Source organism: Candoia aspera, chromosome 1 (assembly GCF_035149785.1).
Source record: "Candoia aspera isolate rCanAsp1 chromosome 1, rCanAsp1.hap2, whole genome shotgun sequence".
NCBI lineage: Eukaryota > Metazoa > Chordata > Lepidosauria > Squamata > Boidae > Candoia > Candoia aspera.
In genome coordinates, this window is record NC_086153.1 from 272755194 (window position 1) to 272771740 (window position 16547).

At 36.8% G+C, this 16547-nt stretch overlaps 1 protein-coding gene across 17 annotated transcripts in view; it reads left to right on the forward strand.

Annotated features, from left to right (window-relative positions):
• The window catches only part of MADD (MAP kinase activating death domain), a 112811-nt gene that overhangs the window by 85115 nt on the left and 11149 nt on the right, over positions 1–16547 (forward strand). For all 17 annotated transcript variants that reach the window (XM_063289709.1, XM_063289712.1, XM_063289710.1 and 14 more), the window contains 5 exons: positions 1901–2008; positions 2090–2254; positions 4133–4205; positions 7161–7267; positions 14437–14506. In XM_063289709.1, the coding sequence (XP_063145779.1) occupies positions 1901–2008; positions 2090–2254; positions 4133–4205; positions 7161–7267; positions 14437–14506 (523 nt within the window). The remainder of the gene's footprint in view (positions 1–1900; positions 2009–2089; positions 2255–4132; positions 4206–7160; positions 7268–14436; positions 14507–16547) is intronic.

Genomic DNA, 16547 nt, shown 5'->3' on the forward strand with positions numbered 1-16547 from the left:
TGAAAGGCAGTAGATAGCCTTTCTCTGCTCTCTGGTCAAATTCTGTTCCATTTGGGGCTTTCTGAAAAAGCAACTGCCTGAAATCTAATGGTAATATTGCTTAATCTTAGACAGTTTAATAAATATTTATCTATTATTAAATTTATATCACTGCCCATCTCCCCCAGTGGGGGACTCTGGGCGGTTTACAATAAAATAGCACTAAAAACTTAACCACCTAAAAATTACCATTAAAATATACATAAAAACAAATGTAAAATCCAAGTGGAGATGGAACACAATCACTAAGAGGTGCTATGGCTCTAGCCAACCCCAGGTGGAGCTATCGCTCTTCCCCTCCCAAGCAAGGTGGCAGAACCAGGTCTTAAGTTTCTTCCAGAAGTCTGAGAGCGAGGAAACCTGTTTCAACTCCGGGGGCAAGAAGATCCAAAGGGCGGGTGCCACTGCAGAGAAGGCTCGCCTCCTGGACCCCGCTAGATGAAATTCCTTTACTGATGGGGTCCGTAGCATGCCCTCCCTGCCTGACCGGGTGGGACAGGTCGATGTTATGGGGACAAGATGGTACCTCAGGTACCCTGGACCCATGCCATGTAGGGCTTTAAAGGTGATAACCAACACCTCGAATTGGACCCGGAAGCAAACTGATACCCAATGCAGCTAACATAACAGTGGTGTCACATGGGCTGATTTTACAGCCCCGATAACTGTTTGCGCAGCTGCATTCTGGATCAGCTGAAGCTTCTGAATACTTTTCAAGGGTAGCCCCATGTAGAGCGCATTGCAGTAGTCTATATGGGAGATGACAAGGGCATGAGTGACTGTTTGGAGGGCATCTCGGTCCAGGGATGGGCATAGCTGGTGCACCACCCAAAGATGTGCAAAGGCCCTCCTGGCTGCGACTGCCACCTGCTCTTCGACCAGGAGTCGCGAGTCCAGGAGGACCCCCAGATTCCGCACTGGTTCCGAATGGGGCAGTGCCACCCCATCCAGAACCAAAGATGACAACTTCCTGGAACCCAAGGGGCCATCAATCCACAGCCACTCTGTCTTACCAGTGTTCAGTTGAAGCCTGTTGTTCCCCATCCAGGCCCCCACAGCCCCCAGGCACCTGGAAAGGATAGAGACCGCATCACTTACTTCACCCGGAATGGAGATATATAACTGAGTGTCATCGGCATATTGATGATACCTCATCCCATGGAGATGGATGATCTCACCCAGCAGTTTCATGTAGATGTTAAATAGGAGAGGAGAGAGTACTGAACCCTGCGGCACCCCACAGTGGAGGGGTCGAGGGTCAGATCTCTCCTCTCCTATCACCACCGATTGGGAACGGCCCTGGAGGAAGGAGGTGAACCAGCGCAAAACTACACTGCCCACCCCCAACTCCCTGAGCCGCCCCAGAAGGATATTACAGAAGTCAGTTCGCTTTTAAAAGGTCATTGTACGTAGTTCAAATAATAAGTCACATTTTGCTGTTGGCAGTATCTGTACTTTATTGAAAGACTGATAGAATTCTTGCACTGAAAGTCCATTTATTCTAGACTAGAGTAGAGTAGATTGTTTTGCTGATGTGTTAGATTATCTTGTAATTTTTCTACTAAAAGGTCTAAAAATAGCTGGTGCAGTTTAATCTTTTAATTTAGTCTCCATGTACAAATGCTTGAGAAAAAAACGTTGTTACACAGTTGTATTCTTATGTTTTAAGATACCTGAATAAAATATGTAAGACATTTGTTTTAAACCCACATTACTAATCCAGTCCAATTTAACTACTTTCAAGTCTCATCAGTTAACTAGGAGAGAGTGGCCTTGTATATTAAGAGTTTCTGACTTTTGGTTAGGTAACATGAGGAATGAAAACAGTGCACCTCTTTGATTTTTTTTCCCTCTTGTTTAGTCTGGCAGGGAGCTCCCCATCCGACCAAGTGGCAGTAGACATATCAAGAAACAAACATTTGTTGTACATGCTGGGACAGATACAACAGGGGACATATTCTTCATGGAGGTAGAGACCAGATTAAATGCTAATTGAGTTACTGAGTTGAATTCTGTGAAGTTTTATGTCTAAAACTATTTATGTTTCTAGGTATGTGATGACTGTATTGTTCTGAGAAGCAACATTGGCACTGTGTATGAACGCTGGTGGTATGAAAAACTGATTAATATGACGTACTGCCCCAAAACAAAAGTACTTTGTCTTTGGAGGAGGAATGGACAGGAAACACAATTAAATAAGTTCTACACTAAAAAGGTATGTTTTCTACAATTTTCTGTTCAGAAAAAGAGGCAAGATACAAGCACTTATTTTATTATTTTACTGGACATTTTAGAATTTGGGTCCACAGCAAGATTCTTTAGGTGCTATTGCACTCTTTGCATTTATTAGCTTCCTTGCCAGACCTGATTATTTCCATTGACACCCAAACCTAGAAGATAAAAAGTGTGGGTGGCTATAGTCTTGTGCTTTGTCTGGAAGTGTGTCCACCTACTAAGAAAAAAAAAGATAGGCTAGAGTTAGTAAGGAGCTCTCATTAGGGAATATCCTTACCAGTTTGCCTCTTAGTAAATGAATAATGATCATGCCTTCTCTGGTAGCCCAAATTCCAAATTTGTGAACTGCTCCCCAAACGTTGATGACTCTAGGCCTTGTCTTGGAGTTTATTCCAAGATTTTGTCAGCAACCGATGTGCAGTGTGAGTTTTAAAACTGGTCTCACCAAAAATTGTTTCCATGAATTAAGTTGCGTTATTTTCTGTCCATAAGGATAGAATTCTATCCATAAGGATAGCATTATTTTCTATCCATAAGCACTGTTTCAAAAGGCGAGTTGTAATCATATTGTTAGCAAAGTGCTAGTGTTCTCTCATTAGATAGGCTACATGATGCTGAGATCTTTTTAATATTTTTCTAGCATAGTAAATAATTTTTGCCCTTAAGCCTAGCAAGTCATTATGTTTTCTTTAATAAAAATATTCTTACTTAGCTTTTATTTATTCAGATATAGAAGCTCTCAGAATCAATTAACCAAGATTGTTTGTAATGGAATGTCCTCTTATGTTTGTTTATGAAGGAAGATGTGCCATACATCCTGCTTAATCCTCACTTTAGATCACTCTCGCTCAAAAGAGCATGTTTTAATTTTGGCAATCCTAAAAAAAAGTTATTCAAAACATTCATAATCAGCATGTCACTCTTACTGTGTTTTATAGCTTTCCTTTCCTTCAAGAAGCACTGAAGTATTTGGGAATTATTTCATTTTATCTTCACAGTAATCCTGGATCCTGCAGTGTTGCCAGTACACAAATGAAGCACATCTATCTATCTATCTATCTATCTATCTATCTATCTATCTATCTATCTATCTATCTATCTATCTAATTTCTATCACCGCCCATCTCTCCCGAAAAGGGGACTCAAATTTCATCCACCTGTCTGTATATGTAATGCATGGTTGGCCATCAGAACTAATCCTTATCTTTTAGAAAACCTTTAGGTTAGAAGAGAAGATGCCTTAAATGTATCAGTTCAGCTGATCTGATAGAATGGGAACTGCTCCATTTTCTCACCTTCTTGAGTTACTCTGACTGAACAGTTCTATCCATAAGAGGAAGCAATATCTTTGCGCTATAATTGGAGCTAAAGAAAGAAGGTTGACACAGTCAAACATCTCTAAAATAATAGCAATGGTCATTCCATAATGTTTGGGTCCATTATTATGTTTTTCTCTGTTTTATGATTTTTCTATTTCTACAGTGCTGGTTTTGCTCTAAATAACAATAATGATGTTAATAATACTAGATTAAAACAGATGAGTTGTGGATACACACTAAGCATTCATAAAACTCCTGGCAACTTTGGTCCAATAACTATTTCTTAACCTTTTTCACTAGAGTGTGGGGAGGATGCAGTGTGTAGGTTTATGCAGTGGTTTTAGTTCAAAGAGGTGCTTAAGAAGAACATTGTACTGCCTGGGTCTGATTAAAGCAACTGCATCTTTTTCAAAGATTGTAGCCATATGATGTGGAGGTCTTTGAAAAATCACATTGGCACACGTCTCTTCTATCCTCTGCAGTTATGCTACTTTGTTAGTTCCATTCTGTACTTACCATTTTATTTTCATCTGCTTTAGTGCCGGGAATTATATTATTGTGTAAAAGATAGTATGGAAAGAGCAGCTGCTAGACAACAGAGCATAAAGCCAGGTAAGATTTGAGTTGTTTTTTTTAAGTGACAAGCATTATTAGAGCATTTATGTACCTTTTTAAAATTAAAGATCTGAAAATATTAAACTTCCTATTTTATTCAGTTTAGCAAAACAGAATTATTTTATGTTCAGATTCTGTGTGTGTGTGTGTGTGTGTGTGTATATATATATATATATAAATATGCATGATTACTGTTAGAGAAAGAAATAAACATATAGCAACTAACTCCAAATATGAAATAGGGTAGAGAACAGAAACAGATGCAAGGCTATTACAGGTAGTCCTCACTTTCAGTGACTGTTCGAAGTTATGAAAAAATTACTTTACAGTCTATTTATGACCTTTGCAGCATGTGGTCACCATTACAGTCACCATTATGTGTTGTCCTGTACCTGATCTATGATTTTTTTCTTTTTTCCCCTCCCTTGCAAAACAGAAAGATTGGAGAGAAAGGGATTGTAAGAAAGTAAGCTGTTTGCTCTTTGCACCTTGGAATGCAATCATGCTGGCAGCTTGGGGCTGGGAACGTGCTACACAAACAGCTTACAGTATGTTCTTGAAATCTTTTTCTCTCCAATCTCTCTGTTCTGCAAGGAGAATGGGGAAGAAAAGCAAGCAATTTCTGTAGGCACTCTCTCCTTTATATAAACTGAGAGCAAGGCCCACTCCCTCTTTGCACTGAAGATGTTGTCTAGTCTGGCAATGAAATGTCTGCAAGAAAACAACAAGGCTCAGAGAGCACCAAGGACTCCACTCTCTCCTTTGCCTGACCCATAGCCCCCACCTCTTCAGAGCCGAGAGATTAGCGAGATTTCAAGAGCGTAAATGGTTTGCTCTTCTACACATCGAAAGCAATGTGATTGCACTGCAGCAGGAAAGGATCAGATACAGTAGAGATTGCCTACAGAAATTGCTATTTTTCTCCCCCACTCCCAGAGTGGAGAGATTGGAGAGAGAGGGATTTCAAGAGAGTAAGGTGTTTGCATAGTGCGCCTGTGGTTCCCAACCCCAGGCTGTGGTGTGATTGCATTGCTTTTGATATGTACAAGGCAGCAAGCAGGCACCTGAGCATGCCAAAGGGTGGAGGAGTAGTTAGGAGGCAAACAAAAGCCAAAGGCGTGGAACTGAATAGTCTTGTCTCTTTCCAGCTGAAAAGTACAGTCACAGACATGTGATTTTCCACTTAGCAACCACTTCTTTTAGCAGTGGAGTTGCTGGTCCCAATTAGGGTCATTAAGTGAGGACTACCTGTAATATACTCTATAAGCCTTAATGATCCTTAATTATTCTATGACTCATATTGATGAGTTAAAGAGAAGGATCAGGAGTAAGGAATCCTCTGAAATATAGAAATAAGATCCAAACGAGACAGAAAACTTTATGTCTGTATCATTTATATAAACTGTTTATGCAAGTGTTACAGAATAAGGCTTCTTTTGCCCCATTCCTATGTCTCTGTTTGTTTTAGTGCTGTGTGTACCTGTTTTTAAAATCGTAAACTGTACAAAGTCAGCCCTTGATAATATCAGGAAAAATGTCTGATGTTCTGCAATGGTGGTAACCTTAACTTTAACACAACTTTTGCTGCTAAAAGATGCTGATGCCTATTCACACTTTCAAGGCATTGCTTTTCTACCAAAGGCATTGTTGGGTCAGTATATGTATAATTTGGAAGCGTTAAACTGTTTCACATGTATTTATTGTGCTGGTTGATTAGATGCAAATGTGGCTCTTTGAGTATTCCTCTGTATATAAAAAGATCATTTATAAGCCAGTGTGATATAGTAGATAATAAGTCACACTGGCATTGAGGAAACCCAAGTCCAGCCTCAGCCACAGAAGGTCAGGGGTGAATTTGGGCCAATCTTGCTTGCGCACGCTCTCTCTCTCTCTCTCTCTCTCTCTCTGTCAGCCAAACTTACTTCACAGAGTTGTTGGGAGGAAATGTTGGAAGAGGGAGTGCTATGTATGCAGCCTTGAGCTCCTGTAGGAAACGTGGGATATAAATACAACAGTAACAAAAATGATATAAATAAATATTGGTATTGCAAATACCTCATACAGGAACAACACACAGAAAAATATGTTTGTTTATTTATTTATTTGTCAAATTTCTCTGCTGCCCATCTCATATACAACAACTCTGTTATATCTTATATATGTTATATGTTACATCTAAAGAATGAAATGCAGAGGCAGAAACACATTTTTTTTTTACACAACATGTAATTAAGCTTTGGAATTCGCTTCCACAAGATACAGTGTTGGCTACCAACTGGACTGGCTTCAAAAAAAGGTTGGACCAATTCATGGAAGTCATGGGGATCAATGGCTATTGCCTTCATGGCAATGTGGCTGCCTCTGAAGGCCGTCTGCCTCTGAAGGCCTTCCTTTTGCAATTGTTTGGCCATTGTGAGAACAGTCTACTGGACCTGATAGGCCAGGGGCCCAATCTGGCAGGACACTGCTTATCTCCTTCAAGCTCCAGCCTCATCAAAGAGACCAATTTTCTATGCCAAATGATGACATGGTGGAGAAAGCAAATGGAGAGAGCCAGGGGAAGCCACTAGTTGTGTCCCTTAACTTGTCCTGTACTAAAACTGTACAGTAGGGGCTGTATTCCTCCTCTCTGACTGTGTTACTGAGGCAGAATGTTGCTCAGCAATGAGGCAGGGCAAAGTATGCTGGCATATTTCTCTGCCACTTCAGGGGCTGAAGGAACCCATTTTAACATGGTCCTGAAGAAGAGCCCTAAGACTATCTTGTTTCACATTATGACTCTGCCTTGAGAGTTCTTCTGTGTCTGTGCAGCAGAAACTTTAATTATCCTGTGGCTCTGTTTTGGGAGGAGGATTATATGCTTGAAAATTAGTCATTTTCTTCTTTGTCTTAATGATTTGGTATTTGGGTATATTTTCTTATTTTTTTCTCTATTTTCTGTTTGTGTTACAGGGCCTGAACTTGGTGGGGAATTTCCTGTACAGGATATGAAAACTGGTGAAGGAGGCCTTCTCCAAGTGACACTGGAAGGAATTAATTTGAAATTCATGCATAGTCAGGTAGGAAATAGCATGTAACAAGTATTATAATAGCATGAATCTTCCTGAAGTACACCAATAAATGTGTTTCCTCTTCCCTGTACTGACGAAGGGAAAGAGAAATGTCACAGCTATCAATATTTTCCTTTTAAAATGACAGGGTTTTATTATTAGGTACAATAGATGCATTTTTAAATCTGCTTTAAACTTTGTTTTTACCAATGAAAAGCAGATTAGTTTTTAAATAAATAAATACTGTGAGTTATTGACTCTGTTTATAAACTTCAGTAAAAATAAGAAGAATGGTATTTTTCAGAAACTTGGGCTTCAGTTTATTTGTAATTAATTTATAGTGAGTTTGTTCATTCATACTTTTCTTCATGGTTCAGATGAAGAAAGTGTTTTAACTGAAAAATTGCCATTTAAATGATGATGTGAGTTTGGTTGTGTTAGATTTCTGGAAAGCACCTCCAGCAACATTTAACAATCTTGGGTATGCTCTGCACAGATTCTATAAATGTGGCACGGAAATATATTAGCCAACATTACGGAGCAGTTTTATTACCACTTACATCTGGTTTATTCATATTGATTCTCATTATATGAAAAAATGAGCTAGAATTAGCAATTGCAAGTTGTTGTTGTTGTTGTTGTTTTTAATAGTTGTCCTGCATCATATGTTTTTCTTTATGGTTAAAAGTACTCTGGGCAGTATACCAGAAAGAGAGTTTTTCTCATGGTGATACAGACATCTTACTTGCTCCTTTTTTTTTAATAGAGCTTTATCTCTGGGTATAGAGGAAACACAAATGGAATTAGGTGTCACTTTTTGTTTCTTTCTTTAGATGTATGTTATTTTTGCTTCTCTTATTCACTGATTTTGCTTCATGTTCATGTTTGTTTTGCATATGATGTAGAATCCGTTTTAGGGTTTGTGTGCCTGTATCTGTGTCTGTATGTGTTTGAGAGTGTGAGAAAGAGAGAGAGGAAAAGAGTTAAATTTGTCACTCAGTCTTTTGTGCAATTGTCTTTATTTTATTTTATTTATTTTTGGTAAGTTTAATTGCTATTGGTGTCCCTGAGAACCCTGGACTGTGATACAGAAGATCTGAAAGTACATGCACTGAAATATGCATGCAATTGAAGGCTTCTTTGAAATTTCTGTTGCAGCCACATGCAGTGCTCAAAAGACAAGCTGCTTTTCAGCTGAAATTATATGCAGCCATTGAGGAGTGCAACTTTACTTTTTCATTCTTCCCTGAATCAGTAGTGTAGTGCCCATATATCACCTGATTCCAAGTCCCAGATGAATGAACAAAAAATTATTGTGTCAAACTACTTAGAACAAAACAAGAAAAATGGATACACAGAATTAACAAAATAATATGGCATTGTCATTTGTGGGGAACGAAAGCAAAGGAGGGGTGGAGAAAAAGAAAAAAAGGGGGCTGGAAATTTATCTCATGTACAAACCCCATGACAAAACTCTTCAGAAGTCCTCTTCCTTGCTCCTTTTTCAAAGCAATAATAACAAATCCTGAAGAGCAAATGTTGACATATCAGACATATCAACAATACATTGTTGAACCTTAGGTGCAGGTTTGTCCTTACAGAGTTATGTATTAATTCATCAGACCCAAATGAATGTTAAAACTGGAAGAAGTGTTTTTTTTTTAGTGGAATCCGTTTTTAAAGCAATTTTCAAGATGAGATGAAATAGAAGTGAGAAGAAGTGAAGTTTGGGAGAATATATGTTTTGTTGTTATCTTGAAGATAAATGTTTTATGAAAAGTCCTACCCTCCATAGCAGCCATTTTGAGACTGTGCCACTGATTCCAAATGTCCCACGAGTCTAAAAATATTGCATTCTGGATCTCTTCTTTTGAATGTGTTGGAGAAATATAGCCATGAAGCACAGAAAAGAAATAATTCAAAGTCATTATATGAAGCCAATTTATTTAAATTTCTAACAATTACTCTAGTACTACATGTCACGTCAGCAGCTGCTGGTCCAAAACCTAGAGGGGAGACTAGGGCAGAGAATTGATTCCCACCTGTGTTGCGATGCTAGATGTCATGAGTGAGGATGGCGAGCAGGGGGCTCCCATCCAGGCTGTAAAGCGCATGCGTAGTACTGAGGAATTAGGTGGCCATTCAAAGAGACACAGATCGGGCCCGCCTTAGTCTTTGGGGTTTATATGTCTGGGTTTTCCCACGCTTCTTCAGTTTGTTAGGACTCTCTGTTATGTAGCAGTAATAAAACACTAGAGACCTATTCTTGTCTCAGCGTGGTTCCTGGCTGTTAAGACACTAATGCCTGTCTGCTACGACACTAATGCCTGTCTGCATCCTCAGTGGACTGAATTCTGATGTAAGGTGGAGGAGAAAGGGAAACAGCTATGATGTTTCTCCCTAAGACTTTTTTGAAAGGTGTATTGGAACTGGTCACTACCTTTAAAGAACGGTGTATCATTGGGGTATAGTGTCCTCAGTGCAACTACACTGGAAGGGCATAGTTATAATAGTTCTAATGCTGATATGATGCTTGGGGAAAGAATTTCTGAATAAAAATAAGCAATCAGTGATTTACAAGAATGATAAACTGTAAAGTTGCAACTCAAAGCATCTTATTAGTTCGGTTGATGGCAAAACTGTAAGTGAATCTGATAAGCATAAGCAGATTTATCAGTTGCCTTTTTAAAACAAATGGGTTATTCAATTTCATTTCAATATAAGGTTTTGTACCTAAACAACTGGAATTTGTTCTTTGGAAAGTCTCTTCCTTGCCTTCCCCAATTTACCTTTTTGTCAAGAGCATAAAATTAAAATATAATTTATTGGTTGTATATTTATCCTGAGGATAGGACTTCTATGACAAGTATGTTATCTATTAGTCTATATATTAATCTCGATGCTTGCTTAGTGTTTATAACTGAACTGCCACTTAACAAAACCTTAAGATCATTAAACAGTTCTGATTTAATTAACTTTAAATAATCAAAAATTGGATCAAATTACACAAATTTAAGATTTGAACAATAGACTGACTTTTGCTTGTTTTGTTTTGTATGGATTTTGATTACTTCCAGTCTGTTGTATCTTTTATATGTTTACACACACACACACACACATACATACATACAAGTTGCTAGTTGTATGTCATCCAGAGTAGTATGGGAGTCCAGCAACCTATAAATTACATAAATAAATAAAATGATAAATAGAAAATTAATTAGTAACTGTAGAGGACAACAGAATGGATATTAATTGATATATTGCTATATTTATTTTAAAATAAATTTGTTTTATGGAATAATTAGCACACTTTACTCTGAGAAAACTATGCCAAGCAAAACATAATAAGAACTTTTGCAAGGGTGAAGACAAAATAGAGAATAATAATGTGAACATATTGGTTGAAGTACAGGAAACATTATTTATGGAGACAGAATTGACATTAAGAGCATCCAGCCAGTTTCTGTGTAGGGAAAAAGAAATATACTTGGGAAGCTGCTTACAGTATTTTTATTATTGCTGTGTGAGTCTCAATAGGAGCAAATACAGAAGTCCTATAAATGTGAAGAGATTTACCTCACAGATGCAGTGGGCGGCTAGTCCATCTATAGATCCATTAAATAATATATAGTCATAGAAGTTTATAATATACATTATTAACATATGTTATTAATATTAGATGGTGAGAAGTAAACCTACTGTTACTACTTCAGACGGAAAGAATCCCGAAAACAGTGGAAATTGTGTAAAAAAAACACCCCAATTTCCACAGCTTCTGTTAATTGCTGCATGTTTTCACATACGTAATTGTCCCTTCCAATGCTTAATTGTTAATTTATTATAAGTTTGAAGATGTTTACTAAAATTGCCAGTGGCTGTTATTTAAATTGTTACAGATCATAGATGCCTATAGACTACCTCAGGTTATAACATAATTTTTAAAAAATCAGTATTATTTTCCTAGGTCAGTATACAGATTGGTTAGAAAAATGGTTTAAAACTATAAAACTGATTAGGGATTAATCCAGTGTCTAAAACTAATAATTAAGCTAGTGGTAATTGTAGTTTTGATACAAAAGATTAAACATGTTACTTATAATTAGCAAGGATATCTGCTATTAAAAAGATCACTTCTCCCTAAAATTTTAGTTTTGGTTTTGTTTGTTAAAACAGTGCTAGGAAATAAATATATAGTTATAGCAGAACAAGTTTGGTTATAAATGTGCAGTTCTGTCAGATTATGTTCATTCTTCACTCTGTGAAACACACTATAAATTGATACTGTGTTTAAATGTTGGAAATGTTAGATTCAAGGGGAGATTTCCAACACAGGTAGAGTTATGAATTAGATGAGAATTATGGAGGGCAATTTATAAATATAATTTAACAAATTGTAGGAACTATTTTTGTTTTGCATGCTTTATTAATACTCTTTAAGAGATTCAAAAGTAAGTTTATAACATTCAGAAATATTGATAATGAATATATAACCCATAGTTTGGAGGGGCAAGATACTGTGAACAAGTTCAAGCCACATTTAAACATGTGGATATAGATGAAAAGATCAAGTTAACAAATTGCATTCATAGAATATATATATAAATTTAGCTCTGTGCCATTATTTTAAATTGATTGAGATACATGTTGTTTCTATATATTATTTTTTGGAATGCTGTACTTAGTTTTTTAGGGATGAACACTAAAAAAGTAAAAATGCTAATAGAAGATCATTACAGAGGCATTTTATTAACATTTATATTTATTAAACATTTCCTAGACTGCCTTCATCCACCAACATAATTTCTGAAGTGGTATGCAGATGTATCATTCATGCACATTTGGTAAAAATAAAATTATATATCAGTTTGGAAAATGAAGATGAGTTAAATCATCTCATCAATCAGAATACACTATAATAAAGTTTAAATGACTGGGCAGTAGAAACATTTTAGCCTGATTTCCAGAAGATTACAGCACTGGTTCTAGGTGAATCTAGAAGGATGGTCCTAATACAATTTACCTTATGAATGCATTTAGACAAGACCTTTATCTGTCTATGTACCAATCGATTGGGTCTGGGAAAAGTTGATTCTTAAGGTTTGATTAATGTTTCTAAACCATTTAGAGCTTTAAAGATAAGCAGTGAATACCTTGCTTGTCACAAGAATTGAAGTGCAGCCAAGTGATTATTTTAGAACTGAGGGAGAATTATTGTTGAATACTGCATTAGATGAAGTATTTGAATAAATTTCTGAATGCCTCTTTTTGCATCACTAGGATATGAACCAAAAGATTGTCAGATGTAGAACACATTAATGGTGCATTAGTCTAATATCTTTTTGTCAAGACTACTATCGGAGTAGAAATTGCAAAAAGAGGTTGCACGTGCCAATTGCTTCTCATGTTTAGTGTTTTACGTCTAAAGTTTTTTCATAAGGAAGTGAGTACTTCATTACATGGTCCAATCATATTTATTTGAATAGAAATTTTAGGTTGTCCTGTTCATCATCAAGTTTTTAAATATCTTTTCTTATTATAAATATCTATTTTTTCCTAGCCTCATTTCACTGTTGTTCCCATTCAATAGAATTAAACTTTGCTATAAGGATTTCAAGCAGGTGTGAAGCCCCTCACACCTTCAAAATTTGCATCAAGTGGTTGTTCAATCCTCTGGAGCAGGGTTGTGTGTGGCGCAGGGGATAGTAGGGAAAGGGAAAATTCTTCCATCTCTGTGAAGATTTTCTTATATCAAGCAAATATTCTAGATACCTTTTTTTTCCTGGATCAGCATTATAATGTACCATTCTTGCTCAATTAGTTTGGAAAGACTTTGTCCAAGGAAAATCTTACTTATTCCCACTATCCAGTATGATATTTTGTTACCAAAGAGAGAATCCCTATTGTTAGCTGAAGTTTAATTGTAATGGTGGTCTGAAATACATTTATGCAAATGCCATAATACTTGTTTGGTAGCATGAAAGGAACATTACCTTCTCTAATTTCTGCCATTATAGGAAACTCTTACAGTAATTATAATACTTTTTCATTTGTACAAACAAAATTGTACAAATGCTTGCCATTTTATGAGATTTTTTTTTCTTTGAAAAAATACTATTCTTACCTGGCCCTGGACATTTTTAAGTGGCACTTGAGGTGTTTAGACAAAACTACTTATCATCTTAAGCTAAATTTCCATGACACATTTATTTTCTCTACCCCCACCCCCCCAATCACAGTAAAAAGACTATCTTCCCTTTTTAGCCCCTGAGGTTGATATCAGTACTGTGCTAAGAAATACTTGGGAATTTCAATTATTGGTAAGAACTGAAGTGTAAATATTCTTTTTGTATAGATTTTCTTTCTGCATCCCTTCCGTATAAATCATAAATTGCTCCTCATTGTGACTGAAGTATTACATTTTGGAGGATTTGGGTGAATGTGTGAAAAGATGATATAGGCGTTAAAAGTATCATAACAATCAGAACGCTTGCATATTTGTACAGATTTGATTTCTGACTCACAGAAATAAAAATCTATTGCATTTTTCCTAACCTCTGTTTTCTTGGCACTTTGTGTCAAGATACACTCCATAAATCCTGAAAGGTAGTTTTATCAGGTGTGGAAATGTAGCAGACAGCTGGTTTGGGTGGGAAGCATGGCACCTCTTGCCTGCCCTCTGTGCTGGAGGAGGATGCATGGAGAGGTAGATGTTTGATGGGATGGGACAAGATTACAAATGAGAGACCAAATTTGGGAGTATTCTGTGTCCCTTCTTCTGTTGTATTTTGAGGTGTGTGGTTTTTTTCCTTTCTTTCTTTTACTGAGTGCCTGAAGGGAGTAGCAATGTTGAATATGTCAGAGTTACTAACTCCTTCGTTTCTCTTCCATGCTTTCTCCTCCTGCAAGGAGCGGAAGGTACTTCATCTTCTGCTGTCTTAGCTTCTTAGCCTTTTAAGTTGTTTGTTGATTTCTAGCATTGTGGCAACTTTTCAATATTTACTTTTTAATTCCTCTTTCTTTTGGTTTAAATAATTGTAGCTTGATTAGTAGTATGAACTATAACATTCCAAACATTCCAAGTTATACCAGCTGTGGTGTGCATTTTTGTTTATTTTATTTAGAAATTATTTCCTCACTTAGCCTAATCATGTGCTTTTCCTCCTGTTTTCTTTCAGGTTTTCATAGAGCTGAATCACATTAAAAAGTGCAATACAGTGCGTGGCGTCTTTGTCCTGGAAGAATTTGGTAATTACATTATTTTGATATTAGGTTTGTACCTGCATGGCAGTAACTCAAATTTCTAGTCCTCTCAGAGAGGCAGAGCTGTAGCTCTTATAGATAATAGGCTTTTTGTTTGTTTGTTTGTTTGTTTTGCTAAGATCGCAGAGGAACTAAAGATCCAGTGAAGAAATATTGGGAAGTGGAAGTGAAATTAGTAAGCTTGTGGTATTCTTCAATGAAATGGCAAAGGAAGACTAGTGATTTCAAGGAGACAGAATGTAGTGTTGATCTTGAAGTGCTTTGGTAGCCCGAAAATTGTACTGATTATTTAAATAAAACTGTTTCCAGGTGTCATATGAAATATCAGCATATTGTGGGAATGATTTAGTTGATAAAGTTCATAGCCACAAGACATTTGCTGGTTTTAGATGCTACTGAATTTTTGCTATGTCTGCTAATGTATATTAGCACATCTACTGTTCTTGAATTTATTTGTGAACTGAATCTTCCTTTTTTTCTGCTTCAGACAATTTTAATGAATTGAGTAATTACAGTGTGGTCATTTAGTTTATATCATGGGGGCAATATTTTCTGCTAGAGAAAAAACGGTGAAAAAGGGAAAGATGAAGAATTTGTGCCATAAGGAGGGCAGAATTTTACATAGACTGATTACATCCATACCTATCATGCATACCCTTCAGGGATAAATCGTGTTATGCAGAGCACACAGAAAAGGAATATGAAATAATCAGCCAAAGAAATTAAAAGCTTGAAATAAGAAACAGAAACATAGCTAAAATTCACACCAACACCATACATCTCCTTGATTTTCTATCATGTGAACCATCCTTGCTTCCACCATAGCCACACACTCTTCATTCATTGCCTTTTGTTATTTTGAGTAAAGAACTTAGATTGATGTGAATTATTAGTCCAGATGATGTTTTCTCTCAGTATAATCTATGTTGTAAGACTATCCTGAAACTGCCCCCGCCCCATAATATAGAAAGATATTCTGAAATGGTTCCTCTAAGACCAATTTGTAAAGTTCTTGTCACCTGCACTGCACCATAGGTCCATCATGTGTGGGATTTACACACATTTTCAACTGACGTTTAGGATTTGAAGCCCCAGTGATTGATCTGGGAGTCATCTAGATTCTCCATCAGGTTTGGAACAGTATACAGTAAATGCTGAGTTATTGTGACAGGTTCCATTTGCAAGTACCTTGTAAACTCTTTTCTGCTACTTCAATGCTGTTATCTGGGATTAATGTTTTATTCTATAACTGTGTTTTTAAAATACGTTAATTTATTACGGTTTTTTTCAAACGTGTAACTCAATCCCTTGTCCAATCATTTAGCATTTGTATGGATTCTTCATATTTTTCTATATTGTTATCTTGGCATGGTCAATTACCTGGAATTCAAATGAATGTTTTGAAAAGTTTTCTGACTGCACGTAGAGGGCATTTTTCTCCTATTTTTATTGGGACACAAATATTTGCTTTTATAAGCAAATTATAAAAGAGCATTAGCAAAAAAGCAGTTCATCATAGACACAGCATGTCTATGAGTGCAATGGAGACTAGCCTCCTCGTGGTGCACCCTGGGCAGCGTGACTTGTTATAGCTAAACAGTCTACACATCTGGCTGCTGGACCTTACAAGGATTTCCCAGCAAGAAAAAGCAGCATGAACATCGAAAATAAAAACAATGGCTCTTTTCAGAACCAGCTGACAAAGGACATAGGAGATGTCCTAAAAATTGTACAACTCAATGTGGAAGGTATGAGCAGGTCTAAAGCTGACTACTTACTCAGGCTTATGAATGACCATTCAGTGGATGTAGTCTTACTACAAGAAACTCACTGCACCGATGAAACTCAACTTAAAAACAGATGTAAACTCCCAGGATATTCTCTGGCTGCGGCTACCTACCATGCAACGTACAGCACCGCCACTCACGTAAAAAACAACATAGACCAAGTACAAGATGTGAAAAGTCATACTGAAGCAAATGTATTTGTCACACGAATAAAAATCTCCACCATTGAAATCGCCAAC